General features: G+C 44.2%; 1 protein-coding gene across 1 annotated transcript in view; it reads right to left on the reverse strand.

Moving 5' to 3' along the window:
• Window positions 1–19143, reverse strand: part of ARFGEF2 (ARF guanine nucleotide exchange factor 2) — a 509782-nt gene extending 490639 nt beyond the window's left edge. The window contains exon 1 of the mRNA XM_078651859.1: window positions 18846–19143. Coding sequence (XP_078507985.1) covers window positions 18846–18972 — 127 coding nt within the window. The 5' untranslated portion in view covers window positions 18973–19143. The remainder of the gene's footprint in view (window positions 1–18845) is intronic.
• Window positions 19144–19675: the final 532 nt, after the last annotated feature.

Genomic DNA, 19675 nt, shown 5'->3' on the forward strand with positions numbered 1-19675 from the left:
TTATAGCCTCTATGTAGTCCGGCTAAATTCCGATCGCTGATAAAACTCCCGTTTGCATGTGGTTCAGAGTCACAATTTGTGTGTTATTTACCTTACCCTGCCATGTTCCGCCAGAAAAAAACTGTTGACATGCATTCAGGTGAAATGGCAGGTAAAGACGGGATACATACTGATTTTCTTACGATACGTATCACATCGCTGTGCTATCACTCATTCCCCAGAAACTTGTAATGGGAGATGTTTAAAACATCTTGCAAATACTTTTCCCATGATGTAATTAAAAACTCAACTCTTGATGGGGGTGGAATTGAGAGGCTGTGATAGTCGCATCTCGGTAGAACTCCAAAGCCATGGGGTAAGCAATGACACCCCTGGAATGCAAAGATGCCTGATGCAGGCAAAAATAGGGTTTGAACCTCCAGGATATCAGTGGGATGATTGCTGACCAGAATAATCCTGGTGAAGGCGAGGAAGGGTGATTAGATGCAAGACGGAGCATGGACGATATAGAACCCAAGGACTGAGGCGCTTTGGTGCCAAGCCATGGAGAGGGGCACCTTAACCTCTCTGCTGCTGAGGATATTCCCCTGCTGTGCTGGTAAATCGTGAATCCCATTGTTTCATGACGAGCTGGGCTCGTCATGAGCGTGCGAGGAGGCTACACCATGACGAGCCCAGCTCGTCATGAGCGTCGAAGGGGTTAAATATAGGCTAATCAAAGTGAAAATAGACTGATGTACCAGTAATAAAATGAAGTGCAACCGGAGGAGAAGGCAAACGACACAGGATTCAAGAGTTGAACACCCAGCAGGGGCACCCAAGCGCCCACAGACCACAATATCCAGTACGCATAAGAAATCAAAAGATCCTGGCCATGTGGGACTCACAAGTGAGGTCAATAGGGAAAAAGACATAACATGAGCCTTGGGCGGAGAGTAAAGCAACCAGAACATCATCCTGGTAGAAGGTAGTACTTTGCGACAGAAAGCACCGGGACCCCACCAAGTGGCAGGTACTGATGTGAGGTGACTGTGTAAGAAGCAGTGGGGGTAGCAGTCGGGGAGGATGGGTCTACTCAGACATGGATCAATAGCATTGGACTTTGAGAAGGGCTGCCTTAAAACCGCTGAGAGTTACAAAACCCTATGACAAAATAAATGCACATAGTGAACAATACAGCTAAATGAAATCGAAACAAGGTACGGTGCAAAGAGATTAAAATACCTACTGGGCACGTTCAGTGCAAAAGAGTCAACCCCCACCCTCGTGTGCAGGTCCACCCAAAAAAAAGCACTACAGCAACACTGAAAGAAAGGCAAAGCTTCACTTAAGACGTCTGCTCCCCATAACAAGAACTCGAAAAAGAAAGAAAGAAATATCGGTCACAGACATGGTGACATCACTGAGGCAGGACTTTAATCATGTAGGTCAGAGAGTGGCGTTTTTGGATGAGACGTTTAAGCCAATGGTATCTTCATGGACTAAAGCCAAAAGCAAATCAGTGGAGGTAGAGAATCAGATAGAGGCCTTAAAATTGAAGTGCAATGATCTAGCGAATCGCTTTAAAGTAGAAAACGTTAGGATTTGCAATGTTAATGAAGACAATAAAGCCAGATACATAATGACAAGTCAAATTTAGGCTTTCCAAAGTATTAGATCTCAAAGAGGGTGACAAATCCCGACAATTCACAGAGGCAGAGCTGGAGATCGCTCTTTCTACTACACTGACGCCACAAACTGGAATCACCTCCCGAACACATCAGGACCTCGTCCTTACTACTCGACTTCCGCAGGAAGCTGGAGACCTGGCTCTTCATCTAACCCGGTGGATCTCTTGCACACGGCTCTCACCTACTCCAGCTCGACTAGATAACCTCCTGGGTTACAAGTGGCTCAATGTAACATAGCGTAATGTAACATAACAACAACGACAATAACAGAGACAGTAACGTAACTAACCTTTTAGCCAAAAACAAACATCACTTGAGGGAAGAGAGGAATATATACCCCCTGAATTATTTTCAAGACAACAGAATTACCCTACTGCAGGACCTAAGGCAGATAATGTTAGGCAAATCCAAAGTGCATAAACTACTGGTTGAGGTGCTTTTGAAAAAAACATACTTTTCCACTAGACAATTCCTGTGGTGTAAAGTCCCAGATTAACGACAAAACTATAATGTGGAGTCCACAAAAGAAACAGCACTGTGATATAGCCACGAGTCACCAAAATCAGAAGCAATAGGAGGGAAAAATCAAGGGAGTAGCAAATGGAAGAAACAGAAGTTGACAGCAATGTGACGTGTCACATCACCCCACTGGGAAAAGGAGTTTAGAGCAAAGTTAAAAAAAAGCTTGCTGACATTACAAGTCACAAAGAGGCGAAAGAAGGCAATACACATGCCTCAGTCTCTCAACAGTAGTTGAACTCACCATAAAACAGCCGCAAACCTTTAACAGGCCAAGAATGTATAACCAAAGGATAAGAACCTAGATATAACGATTCCATAGATGAATGGGCTACTGGAGATATACATGAGTTATTCAGCAGAGTGAGTTTCTTTTTAGTGTGTATGTGCTAATGTTTAGGTTGTGGGATTGCTTGGGGAGTTTAGAAGAGTGAGTTGATATAGGATGGGGACGGGGGAGGGTCACTGAGGTCCAGGTCACATAGAAGACATTTTGGCAGAATTCAGGTGATGAAGTGAAAAAAGCCAGATGCGTTACAGAGGTAATTTAAGGTACACCCCTATAAATGTCAGGTGGTTAAATACCTCGTCAAAAAGAACAAGAGCATGCTGCGCTAGAATTGGAAAAGGTGGAGGTGGAGGTGGTCCTATTGCAGAGGGGTATTTAGAAGAGATTTAGAACAATACACTGCATGACTCGGATACATGTAATGGGAACAAATAAAATGTGAGTGGCTAGATTGTTGAAGAACTTGGCAGGACTGACAATATCTGAGACCAAGAAAAACTCAAACGCGTGGTTGTCTTTAAAAAATGCAAGATGAGAGCTGACATTGTAACTATAGGCTCAATATATCTGTCAAACTAGGGATATGATCAATTTATGGGTACAATGCTGCAAAGCCTGAATGACTTCATGGAAGGGAGAATCCTACTAGGAGCCACTTTTATCAATGTATAATGGGTATGTCGTGCAGATGAGGCACCAATGACAGGCAGAGAGGGGTGACAAGTCACGAGTCTCTATGTAAAGTCTGGGTGACATAGAATTAATCAATATTAGAATGATTGAAGATTACACCTATTATTCTTGTGTACATAAAATTTACTTGTGAATAGGTATAATATTTATATTGAGTGAATGGGTAGGATGATAACAGAAGGAAAGATTGGGTCTAGTACTATATTAGACGACGCCCCGGTGACTATATCAATTAGATGAGTGAAGTTAACCCTCACAGAAAAGAAATAGAGAATGGGGAGGAATGAATTAGAGAATGTAACCAATAGAGCTGAGATAACAGAGAAGAAAGATTCCGGACAAGTGTCACAGGAGGTGCAATGGGATGAGCTGAAAGCAGTAGTAAGAGGGAAAAATCACAGCAGTAGCAGCTGCCATGAAAACAATAGGAAGCTTGTACAAAAAACACTAGAAAAAGATCAAAAAGTAAATGAGGAACAACACAAGCAATCAATTGGGATTTTGCTGAATATAGTACATGTAGACTAAGCAGGCTTTGTTAATGGGAGGCCGGCATTGGATGATTTCAGGCAGGTGGCTACCTTGTCAAACAAGCTAAACAAGAAGAGAATACCACCGGCATAACTGGGCTAGAAGCTGAGAAACATTTTGACCAGGTGAGCTGGACGTGTTTTAGAAGTTGATGAGAAGGTTCGGAATGGATGACATATGGAATAAGAGGGCGATGGCTTCCCATAAGGGACCCATGAGCACAATATTTACAGACAAGTTCTTTATCTATAGTGGCATAAAGCAGGGGTGTTGAATGTCAAACTCTTTGCCCTAGTTACCGAGCCTGTGGCGACAGCATTGAAGCAAGCAACAGAAATACTGGGTATGGTATTTAGAAGCAACAAGCATAATCTATTGCTCTTTGCCCACAATGTCCTGATATATCGGACTAAATCAACAGAAGAATTCCACCACTTGTTGAATTTACTGCAGGCATTTGGAGAAGTGTCTGGCTATGAAACCGCGCAAGAGAGGGAGGATCGACAGAAGAAACACTGTCCCATATAGGGGAGCTCCATGAGGCCCATATGACACCCATGATAGATGCAACTAGCACAGACCTGCAGAGGCAGCAGCAACTTTATGTATCAGGGTTGGGTTGGGTAGGATAGCAGCCATCAAAAGGTCTGTATAGAGGAGGATTAAGACCAGGACATAAGTCCTGGAATGCAGTCTAAAGGGGAGGGTGGAGGACTCATCCTGAGTTGGATCCCTCTGCCAGAGCAGGAAGCAGTGTTTCATTACGTGGCCTGTCCCGTAGAGGAGATAGCGAACAGGACGGCAACTGCAAATGGCCAAATTGAAAATGGAGGAGAAACTTGCTTTGGAGTGTTTGACTCATGAAAAGAGCCTAAGAGAGCTGGAACGGATTACAAAATAGGTAGATTCCAGCAATGGTAGCAGCATAACCACAGGGTCTGAAGGGGATAAGAAAGTTTGCAAACCCAAAGACTTGGTGCCTAATTATGTGGTTCAGGATGACATAGACAAGTGGCTTGCAGCATATGAGGTAGCTCTAAAAGTATACAGGATTTCAGAGAAGCAATGGGTGGGTAAGGGGAAGGCACTAAATAGTTAGGTGCAGGACAACTAAATTGATGATTTAACTGGGTTGTTTAATCTGAAACTAAGAGAGCATGTGCTAAGTGCATGTTTTATAGAGATGCGCCAGCATCTGGTTGACAGCAAGCAGGCTGACCCCAGGAGGTTTGCGGAGGACGTGGATATCTGGACCAGTCCCAGAGTGTCTAAGAAGGTACCTGGAGGTGACCCCAACAAGGGTGGTTCAGGTTCCCCCCAGCAGAACGAGGAAAGGTTAAAGATGACCCAGAAAAGTCCCAGAGCAAAAGGGGAGGAAAGGGTTCTCATGCCCCAGCTGAGAAACAGTGGGATGGGTCTGGTGGGCAGTGGCCCAGTGCGCCCCATTTCCAACCTGGTTGCTTTGAGTGCTGCCAGTTAGGACACAAGCAGGGGAACTCGGTCTGTCCAAAGAAGCCACCCACTGGTGGGACCCCTAAAGGCGTTGCCAATGGCCTACGGGGCAAATAGTCCCCAGGGTTAAGTCATAGACCTTGCCATGACATCCCCCAGTTGGGGGATATACTCAGAGGGTGAGCTTGTGATCCCTAAGGGTGGGAGTCATAACTTCCACCAGGTGAAAGTGAATGGGATCCCTGTACCTGCTCCGAGGGGCAACAGGGCTAGCCAGACCATGTTAGTGGAAAGGCTAGTTTCCCCAGAGCAGTACACTGGCCAGGTGAGTAAGGTAACTTAGGTCCATGGGCAAGACCTTTTTTTGCCACATAGCCCTGGTATAGCTAGAATGGGGTGGAGAGGTGACCCTGATGAGGATTGTAGTTAGTGACCAGATGCCCCAGACTGCATTCTGGAGAATGAGTTGCTCCCGGTGCCAGGAGAACTGAGAGGGCAGCCGTCCAGGGCACCCTGACAGGTTAGTTTTCTGGGGGTACCACTCCCAGAAGGAGGGTACTGGACACAGAGCAGATGATGGGGCAGGGCGAGGGAGGGCTCACCCCTGTCCCCTGTTCAGCCTCAGGGTACAGACCCTGAACCCACCCCATAACTGGTGGAAGGTGGAGTGGAAGTGGGGTGCCTAACACCCAGTGCTATTGCCCCCTAAACTGACAAGCCTCAGAGGTCAGAGAGCCCTCAAGAGCCTACAGGGAACTCCATGGCAGCCCCAAGGCTGGAAGAGAAGCCTACCCAATGTCCCCACTGAGACCCTCCACCTGGAAACTGATTGCCCCGTGTCTGGTTCCAGACAATGACAGCCGCCAGTGGCTTCTGTTGGTTACTGTCCTTATGGACAGAGTTTTCCTTGGGTTGGGGACAGAAGTCTGATCCAAGGGGTGGAATTGGCCACATGTCTTTGATGGCAATGGTGGTACTGTCTGCCTACTGGGAAGCATCAGTGAGCAAGATAAGGATGGGTGCTGCACATATGGGGTTCACGGATGAGGAGACGTGTTCCCCATCGGCCAGTTTAGTGGCTCAGGAGACAGAGGATGCCACCTCAAATCAGAAGGGGGAAGAACTGCGTAGGGCCCCTGCAGTAGAGGGCCACTGTCCACGTTCTATTGCCTAAGCAGGGAAGCCCATCAAGGTTTTGATTAGTCTCACCTGCCTTTAGGATGGAGGGGGCTAGTTTCGGACCAGGCCTTCTCTGAAGGGCGATTCCCAACATGTTTTGCCTTTACCCTCCACTTTTTGCTGAATTTGTTTTTGATGGCCTTAAGACTTTGTGCGCTTTACCACTGCTATCAAGTCCAAAGTGTGCTCTCCTTAAAACATGGTAACCTCGGCTTAGGCACAATTGGCATATTTAATTTACTTGTTAGACCCTAGTAAAGTGGCACTGCATATGCCCAGGGCCTGTAAATTACATCGTACTAGTGGGTCAGCAGCACCGATTGTGCCACCCACTTAAGTAGCCCTTTAAAGAGGTTTCAGGCTTCCCATTGCATAGCCTGTGTGTGTACTTTTAAAATGCCACATGAACCTGGCAAACTAAACCCTTTACCAGGCTTAAACCTTACTTTTTAATACATTCAAGTCACCCCTAGGGTAGGCCCTGTACAGAGGAGAGAGCAGAGTGCAATATATTTAAGAAGTTGGACATTTACTTTTATTTTTTATATGCCCTGATAGTGAAAAGCTCTTACATTTGTTTTCCACTACTGCAAGGTCTATCTCTCCCATATCATAACACTAGAGTTGCATTATTACATTTTATAAGTGTAATATCCAAATGGGAAAAGAGTACCAGGTCATGTTTGGTGTCTCTAGAACCACAATTAAAAATGTTAAGCTACGGTGAAGTTCGATTTCAAATTGTAATTCTGAAAATGCTACTTTTAAAACTTTGCCATTTCTTGCCTCACCCATCTGTCTCTGGGTCACGTGACTGGGTATAGTTGACAGCTGACCTTTGTGTACTCATCCTAGACAGCCAGATACAATGGAAGCTTGAGTGTGACTGGATGGGCCATCACTGGTAGCATGGGAGGGAGGATTTGGGCACAGCCCAACTTATACTTAAATAGGCTGTGTCCTTCCTCCACACCAAGGGCTAAATCTGGAGCCAGTGCAGAAAGGCAGGGCATCTGTGCACTTCAAAGGCATTCCACTAGAAGTTCCTCCTCACTTCAAAGGCACGAATCTGTATAAATACTGGATCTCAGACACCAACTCTTCGGTAAACTTCTGGGCCTACTCAGCCAGGAAGGACTGTTGTGCTGCTCAAGGGACTTATACTCTACTGAACTGATGCTTTGAAGGAACTGCAGCCCTGCTGTGCTAGTCTTCAGCCTGCAGCCCTCTTGCCTAGGTGAGAAGGACTGGACTTGCATCTCCTGAACCCAGAATCCTGAGTGACTCCAAGAGTTAGTTAGCTGGCCTCCGGGTCTGAAGCCTCAGGGGCAAAACAAACTTCCAACAACCTTGCACCCACACCTAGACTCTGACATCTATGAGTCTACCCCACCATGTGGTGCCACCCCATTCCTCGGCCCTTGGAAGTGGGTCAAGGTGCTTGCCAACCTCTGTGGATCCAGCAGAACCAGCATCTACTTTGCTGCGTGGCGCAATCCCAAGCAGAACCGCTGAATCGCCGCCGCTGTGTGGTTTGGGCCAGTCGCAAAGACCTGCATCTCTGTCTCAGTCCTCTGAACCAATGCATCACCCCCAACTGTGCACCGCAAATCCGGCACAAGCCCTTGCATCTCCCATTGATGGCGATGTCAGACTCCGCATCGCAGTGTCTCAGTTCTTCGGAACCAACACATCGCCCGATTGTGCACACCATCCTCGAGGCCAGACTTTGCATCACAAGCCCTATTTGACGGGATCCTCAATGACAGCGTGGGACCTCACATCGCAGCTTTGTCGCATCTCGGAACTGACATTGCATCAGTTGCGCAACGCATTTTCGACATGGATCCTTGCAACGGTCCACAACCGGAATTTTAAGGTACTGTGTTCAAAGTGCCTAACTGGGTCCCTGTGGCTGACCCATGCTCCATCGCGGTTGACCTGAACTAGTGACTTTGTCCTGGTCTGGCGTGACCAGATAGCTGCAGTCGGCGCTTTGTGCTTTTTGGTGCTATTGTCACTAAAACCTTTAAAAGTCTATAACTCCGGCTCTACTGATTGATTCCTTGTTGTTTTGGTCCTGTTACATTTATTAAAAATCACTCCATTTTTATAATCATGTTAATAGGCTCCTTTTGTGGTGTGTTTTCACTATGTTACTGTTTGAAAAGTTGCACAAATACTTTACACAGTGCTCCTAAGTTAAGCCTGACTGTTCTTTGTCAAGCTACCATAGGGTTGAGCACAGGTTAATTTGGGGTTTGCTTGTGCCTTATCCGGACAAGGATTGTGGTTGCTGCCTGACAGGGCTCACACCCCAGTCAACCAACAACCCAATTTCTTACAATCTCACATATAGAAACAAAGAACTCTGTACTGCTTGTGCAAAATAATAACACGTTCCAACAATCAGTGGCAGTAGGGATACATGAAACAATAGGAGACAATGCTGAGGGAGGAAGTGAGTTACAAGGCATGGTACCAACTTTTGATGGATTTGGTAATACTGAAGAAAAAAATCAGTGACACACAGCAAACTGTGATTAAGGTGATGACGGGATGATACTTGACAGCCAACAGGATACATCTAATGTTCCGCAGAAGCTCAAAGGAGTGCTGGAGGGGTGGCAGCATGGTGGAATAACCCACACACATATCTTGGGATTACCCTAAAGGGCAAGTATACTAGAATGATGTGCATGCAGCCATCGAGACCATATTGGGCTTCCTTATACCAGATTACCCAGCACTGATAATCTTGGGCCTGAGATCAGAGTTGAGGAGATATTTCAAGTGTTGGCATGTGCCAAGTTGGGGATAGCCCGGCTCTAGAAACAAGCAACAGTGCCCATAATCAGTAACTGGTAAAGCAAAATATAGGACAATAAAGGGTAATCTCAGAGAAGGACAGAGATAACTTTCTGGCAGTGACGAAGTCCCTCTCAGATTTAATGAAATAAGACTGTAATGTCCACCCAGGTTAATCACCTTATGTGGGAAAAGGAACAGTAAGACTATGTCTCCTCGAGCGCAGGGAAGGGGGAAGAGACCGGGAATCCAAGCATGGGATGTTTGTAAGAAAGGGACTATATTTCTTACTATGGTACAAATGTTCATACCAAAGAAAGAGAGATGTGAAGCAAGACGTCTCACAATGGAGTATACAGAAGGCAAACGAAAGAATTAAATGTAATAAAAAGTATATACCCAAAAAAACTCAACCCGTATTCAAGCCCTAAAATCTCTAAAATCGTATTTCTAGAACCACCCACATGCTTGATTTGATCAATGCTAAGGCTTCTTGGCTAAGCAGTCTTGTTATGTTGCCACATGATCCCTCCTACAGATACCCTTTTGAACCACGAACAGGAAAAAGCTGACAGCACACCAGAATCCAATTAAGTAGCAAAAACGATATCCAATTACATAAATACCAGATACAATCATGGGTTAAGCACAATACAATAAAGTGACTAACTCCTAGAGACTCTGGAAGTCTGTGCCTTGAAGCTAAAAGACAGGCATTTTTATGGAAACCTCTCTCCTTTAAACCACGTATTTTTCCCAAATGAAGGAATAGAACTAGCCTACCCAAAAACAGTACTGTAATAGTGGGCACCCTCCATCTTACTACCAAGGAAAAATATGGCTATAAAAAACCACGAAGAATAGCTGTTTACAGTATTTTAGGTCTACAGTAAAAAGTATGTAGCTCAACACTGTCAACTATAGTAGGAGGGTAACTCTCTGAAAATTGTACATGCATGTATAGTTTAGGGGTTACTGCCTATTCTGCTATTCTAAGAAATCACAATAAAAACAAAGTACAACAATTTGGAAGTCAGATCCTGTTTCTATTGGTATTCAGAGTGGGTAACGAAATTATACAAAACAGTAGTTTATGATGTCTAGTGGTAACAAAAACATACATTTTGCTCATAAAACACAACTAACGAACCATACAAGTGGTCAAAAGGGGGAGGGATCTGAGGGCAAGACAGTTCCCCATCTTTTTGAGAAAAGACAATCGTCCCGGGACAGTTAATTTCTTGAGTTTAAATCCTTTGGCTAAGTGTGTAAGCCAGGGTCCTGTGCCGTGAAACTGAGGAAGGCGCAGACATATAAACAAGCCGTCTTGCCAGGGAGCCTTCTTGCGTGAAAGAAATGTAAACATGAACAAACGGTCAATCTGCAAATGTAAAGGGTGCTTGGAAGCTGGTGTTGGCTTTAATTGCTGGAAACCACTTTAGGCTTTATTGATGGAATCAACTGATGCTTCATGACAGAGATGTATTCCTTTTGAATGGCATTGCAAGGGAGTTAACATCCGAGCAGTGAAGCACGTGCTTTTTAAAGGACAGTTCTAAATAAATAAAAATTGCTTCTTGGTGACAAAATGTATTAATTTTGAGAGGTACTGTAAAGGAGCTACAAGTTAAGCATTGAAGGGCGTGCTTTTAGAAAGCAGTTACAAAAAAAAATGCACTAGCATTTTGGGTATTACTAAAATCTACATTTTGGAAGCACTTTTTTATCTTAAACATTTATGCACATTTTGTCGCAGCCTACCTTATACAGTGTATAATACAAGTTTAAAATAATTACTTTCATGTTCACATTGCTTTCGGTCACAGACTGGGACCTTGTAGTGCTAAACATACACAAGTCACAATTCTCCACTGCACCAGCCAGGATTCAATGTTGTGGCTCTCTGGTGCAGTGCATTCACTAATAGAAGTGTCATAATGTACGACAGTAAATTTCCCACTGATTGACATATTCTGCATTTAATGTCCACTTGAGCTGTGTGTTATTTTATATGTAGTTACCTGAAGGTGAAAGATCAAAAAGTTACAGAATATTTGGTTTTTTTATCTATCCCACGCTCCCCCCCATACTCAATCACCCCTGTCTCACTGCGTGCAACATCAGTTACCATACGTTGTTAAATGCACTTCGACCACTGAACCATACTGAAGAGAGAGACACCACAATGTAAAACATCTAGTTAAGCAATGTTGTTCTATACCTTTGCTTTCAATGAGTCAATGTTACCCTTCATGTACCATGTTTTCCTCTATATATCATATATAGTTGTTTTCAACCTGTGGCATGCAGACACCTGGGGGTCCACATCGCCAACTCCGAGAGCACAGGACTTTAAAAAGTTAAGCAGTATTAGTAGAATAACAAAAGTACATGCACATAAAAATAGTAAATTGAAAATGACAAATGTTAAAAAGCTTTGCAAATGCGAAGGAATTTGAAACTGCGGATAAAAATTAAGATGGTATCCTTAGTTTGATATGAGGGAGCACCGAAAATACACTAAACAATCTCGAATGACTGGAAACAGGCCGTAGATTATGAGAAAAAAAAGGTAAAATGATACGTTCGGGCCCAGCATATTGCTTAGTCTTTTGGGAATAAAACGAAATTTTGAAAAGCTCCGAACATCCCAATAAAAATAAAATGTAGATTTTTATTGTTTTTCAATAAACATGTGTTAATTGGCCTATTTTTTTATGTACATCGGATTTTTTAATACTGTTTTTAATGTCAAATTAAATACATTGTTTAGGGCAGGTCCCCGATTTCTAGTCGTCATGCAGTGGGTGTCAAAAGGTTAAGAACTGCTGCCGTTGTATCATGAGACACGTATAAATGGTAAATCACTCCGAGCTCTGTCTGCCACCAACTAATCGAGTTATAAGCAGCAGCTCTGGATTGCAGCCGCTGAAGCTTGAAGTCCGAGACAGACGTTGGTAAGTAAGCAAGTGCTGTTAAACCTGCTTAACACGACAGACTAGATTTTCAATCCTTTCACAAAAAAAATCGGAGATGAAATTGCTGCCTCCCTGAAAGGTGCAGGTTTTAAAGCAGATTGAATCGAATTCAGGTACAGTTCGGCTAATGTGCTAACGTTTGTTTCAAGTGTTTGAGCACAAGGGTGGGGTGGAACACATGCTCGGCAGAACAAATACTCGTGTTGTCTTCGGGGCGTGTTAAACAAGTTTTTCTCTAACTCGAGCGAATCGTGCATCGAAATAGTCCATCAGGCAGAAGAAGCCTCTTATCGACAACTCTAAGTGGCTGACTGTTTGCTGTCTCTTTTAGTAATGTCTCGATGTACACCTGTCCGGAAGTAATAACTGCAAAAGAACACGGGAACAATCCGTCATGAGGCACACCCCTGCCTGCACACGGCGCTGGTGAAGGGAGATCCTTTCTCTTAGAGATAACACAAATACAGACATACTTCTCCCAAAGCGGAAGGAATCAAAAATAATTAGAGCCGAGATCCCAGTGGCAACGTGTCATGCTCTTCGCTCACTCGGCATTGCACAATTACCTACCACCACGCATACTATGCAACACACCTAATTCATACATATGCGACCATCAGGTTTCTAAGATTGCCAATACTCAAGGGCAAAGCAGGACTTTGATAAGACTGTTGGTAGTTGGAAAAAGGCATGGGCCCTTAAAGGAAGAATGCACAACCTTTCCCCACAGCCAAATGGTTATAAAAATGAAAAAAGCAGACAATGGTGGGTTGACAAACCGTAACAAAATTAAACTTAGACATACATTAAAAGCACACAATCAGTGCTTAATTTGAGCCGATGGTTTCTTGTGCTGGCACAGAGACTTCATTGTCAACACTAGCACATGGTGGGGTGTCTGACTAATTTTGAAATTAGCATATACATTAAAAATGGCTAATACCTGCTGCCCAAGCCATTCGTATAGCTTTGGGTGACCTGGAATAGTCTGAATTGCCAAAATGATATGATTTTTAGTAGCTGTGTTTGTACTGTCACTGGCAGTGCAGCAGGGACAATGGGTAGTGTAAGCTGCAGTGGCTTTCCGACAAGGGCCCTGGCACTTATTTTTCTCCAAATTAAGTAATGACACAGGATGTATAGCACTTGAGAAGCAGAGCACTTAAATACATTGCAAATATACACCAACTATGGTAGACGGGATTGTTAAACTGCAAAAGGAAAAGTAAGATGGTATAAAAAGTACTTTATAGGTTAGGAAAGTCACAAAAGCACATTTTGCAACTCACTTCAAATTGAGAATATGAGGGATTGTCAAAGGAGATCCGCTCCTCAGTGCGATATATCAATGCTTTTTGACCGCATCTAGTTGCAAACCGTTAAAAGGTTACCGACATCCAACTAATTTAATTTGACTTATCAGGAAGAGTAATCATGGTAGTCGCTCCTCTATTCTCAAAGTCTCTTTCCCCTTGCAGTTCCATAAATTTTATCTTCACACACACCTAGAGCTCTACCTCCACTCTAGAAGATAAATCGGTGGTGAAAACAACCCAAGAGCTAAAAGTTCTTCTTCTTTATTCAAAGAGATTTAAACCCACTACTACTTCAGGGAAATCCTTTTCTGAAGCTGCTTCTTCAGTCTAGTGGAACTTCCACCATGTGGATTTGAGGCGTCAAGAAAGCGTTGTTACAGTTTGAGAAAAAAAAAATAGACTTGAATATTCAGCTCCTACTTAAGGCTGTAGTAACTTCGCATCTCACTTCCAAGCACCTGTCTAGTTCCTTATTTTCATAGTTTTATCTCCCAACGCACGTAATACTACCTTGAGGTTTTTCTGCTCTATTTTTCCACCACTAGTTCATATATTACATCAGAGACACCGGTCTTCTTGGTTTTTGTTGACTGTAAAGAGGTGTTACAGACCCTGGCACAAGAGAGGAACTGCCCAAAAATAATAAATAAAGTACATAATCCTTTTATATCCCAGCCAACAAATAAATAAAGAAGTAATGCCCCACAGTCTTGCGCTCACCAAAGCCTCCTTCAAAACAGCAGGTAAATAATTAGACATCCCAGTGCACCTCTGAGCACTCTTCAAACCTGAAGTGAGTAATGAAGAACACCATTCTAGGTCATACATGATAAATACTTGGAAGCAGCAGATAAATTAAGAGCCTCCATTACATGACACTTAAGGCCACCATCGGTGAGTAATAAGGCTGGCTACCCCAACCAACCCCATCAATATACAAGTCTATTCTTGCATGCTACTGTTGAATACATTAAATCAACTGAAAAACATACACTCAACGTACATTAACAGCAAATTAATTATATAAATAACCGTTAGTTTATCTCTCAAAAGGTCGTCACTCAAAGAAGTGTATTAGACAACACAATAGCAATAAAGAAAACTATAATTCTACCCAGTTCTGGAAAAAACTTTAATTATTGGTTATCAGCAGATCACCTCGCTCCAAAATGATCGTACTACTACATTTCTTATATTACTTTCCAACAATGTAGATAAAACTCCCCTGAGAGATTTCCCATCAATTGCAAAAGTTACTTCTCTAACAGATATGGGACAAGGGCAGACACAAAGACGCGCTGTAAACACTGTAGCTACCCGCCTTGAGCAAAGGCTTGAGTGCTCAAAATTACACAACTATTTGGCAACCAATGCAATGGATAACTAAGTAATTGGCATAGCCAATTTTGGAGAAATTTACATTCATCAGAGGACCCTTGCACCATGTGTGCTTGGCCAAGATATCACTAGACATACACTGAAACTACATACGAGACTACTAGAAACAGCACAGTTCTGCTGGAAGCGATGTCTATCACACATCAAAACAGCTGAGACTAACTTCCCGGACCTCCGACTGTGGTTTCACTGCATATCTGAAGTGCATTAAAAAAAACTGCTGATATCGGGAAATGGCATCCTTAAAGCGAGCGGCCTTTTCGCAGATGAGACTTTTTATGTTCAAACAACTGTGCCTTATCCCATGACGAATCAGTGGGTCAATTATGCAGCAGGGTTGACTTAACTATATGGCAAGAAAAGGTAAATTATGAGGTGTGATGCACTATATTACTTCATTATTTTGTCTTTTATTTTTATTTACACAGGTTAACACTGTCTGGGCAAAGGTTTCACGTCATTACTACTAGTTTAACAACGAATTATAGAAATAAGCAACAGAAAGGTGACCAATCAACCTCTGTAAAGGGCTTTCCACTGCACAACATGTGTTGCTGCGTTTTTAGCAACTTTAGATCTGTTTGAGCTACAAATGTTTATGTTAAAATCCGCATATTATGCAACAGATGATGGATTATGTGGTAAATGCGGAAAATCAATAATTATGTGGAAAATACTGCAGCTGCAAAAATCGCATAATTCCAGTGAGTGGCCCTGCCCATAGTTCACTTGGCCGGTTAGTCACGCAAACATGGGGATGCACCGAAACAGAACCTCTGAGTCATACAACTAAACGCGATCCTCACACAGCACCCAAGTAATGATTTAGCAACCATCAGTAGCAAATAAGAGGAAGACCTAGACAAACAACGGACAAATGCAGGGAGGACAAAAGAACTGATATGCCCTACAAAGGTTTCAAGAAACAAAAGGTTTCGACTAATCCAACACAGTGCATACCTGATGCCTAGATGACTACACAAGATAGTCCCTGTGGTGGCAAACACTTGCCCAAGATGTGTTGGGGAAGACGAAGGCATTCTGCACATGTTCTGGAATGCATGCCACTGTACAAATGATAGAAAGTGGTGACGAATGTGGTCTCAAATCTTGGGTACACCCAACTCACAGAGCCCAGGGCTCTGCTTATTGGAGCTAATGACAAGACTGAAAAAACACAAAATAGATTTGTAGACCTGGTGTTGATCCTTGCAGAGAGACAAACAGCAATGTCCTGGAAGAAGATAACACTGCAACGGACTACGATGTGGTAAAGGAACTGTTAAAATTGGCTTATGAAGAAAACCAGGTAGAACCGCACAACTTAGAAGGACAAAGGGACATGCTACACCAACAGACTTTGATGAGCTACTGCTGGCACTAACTAGCCTGCAAATACATTGACAGATCTCACTGAAAGCACCAGACAATACTGCAAGCCCCTGCACACTTCTCTTGGACCCCAGGAGGAAATCTTCCAATAAAGGTTTGAAAACGCTTGGGGTAGTGTTTCAACAATTATTCTTTTGCACATCATACCACCTCAGACTGGACTGAGCCATATGCAACCCATCTCAGACTGGACTGAGCGATATGCAAACCAATCTTGACTCTGCTCCATTAGGAACAGACCAGCCTAACAGTGGCTGCCCACCAAGGGCTTCTCAGCACAACATGTACCTGCTGCACTTCATCACGGACCATAGAGAATCAGAAGGGCCAGGTTTTTAGCTTTCTCTTAAAGATTGCCTCACTGGGGTTCAGACGCAATGGAAGGGCATTCCAAAGCTTCGCAGCTAAGAGCCGAAATAAGTGGCTTTAAGCTCTTTTGATCATGTGTACACAGGCAAGCACGTTCAGATTGGGAAGGCGGACATTAGGCGATGGGCCGGTGCTTCAGGGGCAGTGCGGGCCGGTGCTTCAGGGGCAGTGCGGGCCGGTGCGTCAGGGGCAGGGTGGGACGGTGCTTCAGGTCGCAGTGTGGGCCGGTTTTTAGCGCCGCTGTAAACCGGTCGAAGAGACTTACTGTGGCCCCCGCCAGGCCACTGTAATGTGGCACCTGCATCATAGGGCACTCCCCTGACATGTTGTAAATTGAGGCTGAGTTTCTCTGGCCTTTAAGGCATTCTCACCTCGGCTCCCAACCTCGTGTGGCCTGCCCGGCCAGAAACAGTGTCATCCCCTGCAGAGTCATCACGTTCAGGTTATGGGGTCCCTGGGGAAGAGGGAAATATGCAGGGGTCTTGTGGGGGGCAGGAGATTTTGTTGCTATAGGACTGTACTCGCCTAAGTCTCCCTGGGGAAGGAGCAACAGTGTTCCCTTATTGCCAAGTCATCTCCCTTAGGCAATTTGGCCTGGGGAGAGGGTAAGAGAAGTGGCCTCCCTATGGCGTTGTCATCTCGACCCCTGTGTCTTTTAGGCCTTGCTGGGGGTGGGGAGCCTAAATAATTGGATATGGTAATTTGGTCAGAGCTGCCAGGTTAGAGTCCTGGTGTCTGCACAACATCCTGTGACGATGTGAAAATCACTGAATATCCCTAACTAAAATAAAAATTAATTTAATCTAGAGAAATGTAATCGGGGCTCATGTAAGTGGCTCTGAGACAAATTCACACTATATAAAGCTACAAAAATATAATTAAAAAAAATAATCAACAAGATTTTGCAAAGGCAAAAGGATAATTAAAAAGGACAATTAATACAAAAAAATTCCCTATTCCTTTACACATGTTTTTCTGTGTTTGTTTAGTTTAACTACCAGCCATCGATCAGTAATGCCGCTCTGGAGCATAAATTTAAAGTGCTTTCGCCTTACCTTTACTATTTTAAATACATACTGGTATGGGTAAAAAAATACCAGCTTTGAGTTATTTTCTTCAGTTTCGTACCATTCAGGACCTTAAAATTCCATCTAAGCGGCAACCCTGGCCAGATCAAGTGTTGTGGCCCCTAGGCTGTTTTATTTCTCCTTGCCCGCCCAGCCAAAATGCAGTGCTTCTAGTTATACCAATGTCACTAGCTCTAGAAGCTTTAAAAATATTTAATTTACCAAACTTTTCTCATAAAAATGAGTCGACTGAGACTAAACAGATGATGATCCATGAAAGGGACGGTAATGTAGTCCACTTAACTTTTGGGAGTGCCCTGGCCCAATTGTGATCCCAGTCCATTATCCAACCCGGCAGGCAAGCCTTATATTGGCTGACCATTAACCTGGGAAGATGAGTAGGAGCATTTCAGCAACTGACATGCAAGACTATTGTGTACCTTTTCACATGTTTGTCAATGGAAATCCCTGGGGAAGAATGGTGACCCCCATAGTGACTCTTTTACCTACGTATGCACAAATCGGAGGGTATTTTTATGTATTTATAAAGCTGGTGAGCGCACAAATCGGAGGGTAGCAGGTGAGCGGCACTTCCCTATCACCTGTCACCTCGCCCACCGTGAGAAAGACTCAGTCACCTAAAGACTATGGGATTTCGGGAAGAAATGTTGCCCGTGAGGCACAGAACAGAAGGCGAATGATAAGGGTGAGTAACTGCTATGTCTGACTTACCTTGAGTAGGTGAGTAATGCCCGCCCCCGTCATCCCTTACTGCAATGCCCGGTGCTAGCTGAAAATATATGACGACCTCTTAAATCCCACGCACACTATTACCATTATGATCGCCTCTCTGTCATTGCCAGTCTTTATTACGTGGGGCAGCATCATAATTGTGAAACCCAACCACCTCATGGGTGTGCGACACCTGCAGGTTGACAAAACTCGGGCTCATACCCCTGCTGCCCTGGGCAGTAAGGTGCGTTTGACTGTTTAGTGACACGCACACCTTTACCACTATGTAAATGTATTCACCTACGTGTACCAGGTAGGTAAACGATGAGCCAACCCACCCCTTCGCCCCCCCAATATGAGTGATGGCAATTACCACTCTGCCCCTACATTGTGCAGCAGGCCGCAGAGTGCAGCGGGCCACCGTACGTGCTACCCTCCCCACCCCCGCTCACCTAGCGCCACCTCGCAGGCTTTGCGCAGCTGGCTGTATTGGGAGCGCTTCAGCTCCTTGTCGGACAAGATCTTCTCCAGAGCCCGTGACACGAACATGCTTTTGGTCCTGTCCTCTCCCTGATGCATGGCAGGCCGGCTCCACGCGCTCCGCTCCCGGGCAGCGCCGTTCCCCTACTCCCGGGCACCGTCTGCGACTGCCCCTGCTAGAGGCTCGGCCCCATCAGGAAGTGACAAGTCTGCTTCAGCAGCACTGCGCAGCCATCTTGCATGCCGTCACGTGACCCTGACGCGTGGAGCGTCCCCGCCCCCTCGCGTTGACCTTTTCTTGACAGCCGGGGACCGGCAGCGGTATATACCCCCTGCTCCTGTGCGCTAACACTAAAAATACTGTTTATTCCCTTGCTTTATACGGGAAAACGAAGTATGAAACGTCACAGCCCGTCAGCTCAATATTTGTGCTTCCGTTTCCAAAGTGTTCTAAACATTCTAAATCATTTTAATATTTCATCTATAAAAATGGAATTATCTCAATACTTTTCCAATTAATAAGGATCTTCCATACTACTCACGTCAAATACTCGCATTTGTCATACTCACTATTGTGATTTCCTTTATTATGTAAATTGTTGTTGTACATTGGGCGCTCCTATATTTATTGCTGTTTCCTGTTATCCATTCTGTGAACTGCTATATGATAGAATGTCTGTAACATCACTTGCTCTTTCCCTTATTCCCCGTTCCCTTAGTCCACTCATACTGGCTGAGCAGCAGGTATAACACATCTCCCCTTTTTACAGAACAAAAGAACAGATTGCGACAACACAAAGAA

Source organism: Lissotriton helveticus, chromosome 7 (genome assembly GCF_964261635.1).
Source record: "Lissotriton helveticus chromosome 7, aLisHel1.1, whole genome shotgun sequence".
Lineage (NCBI taxonomy): Eukaryota > Metazoa > Chordata > Amphibia > Caudata > Salamandridae > Lissotriton > Lissotriton helveticus.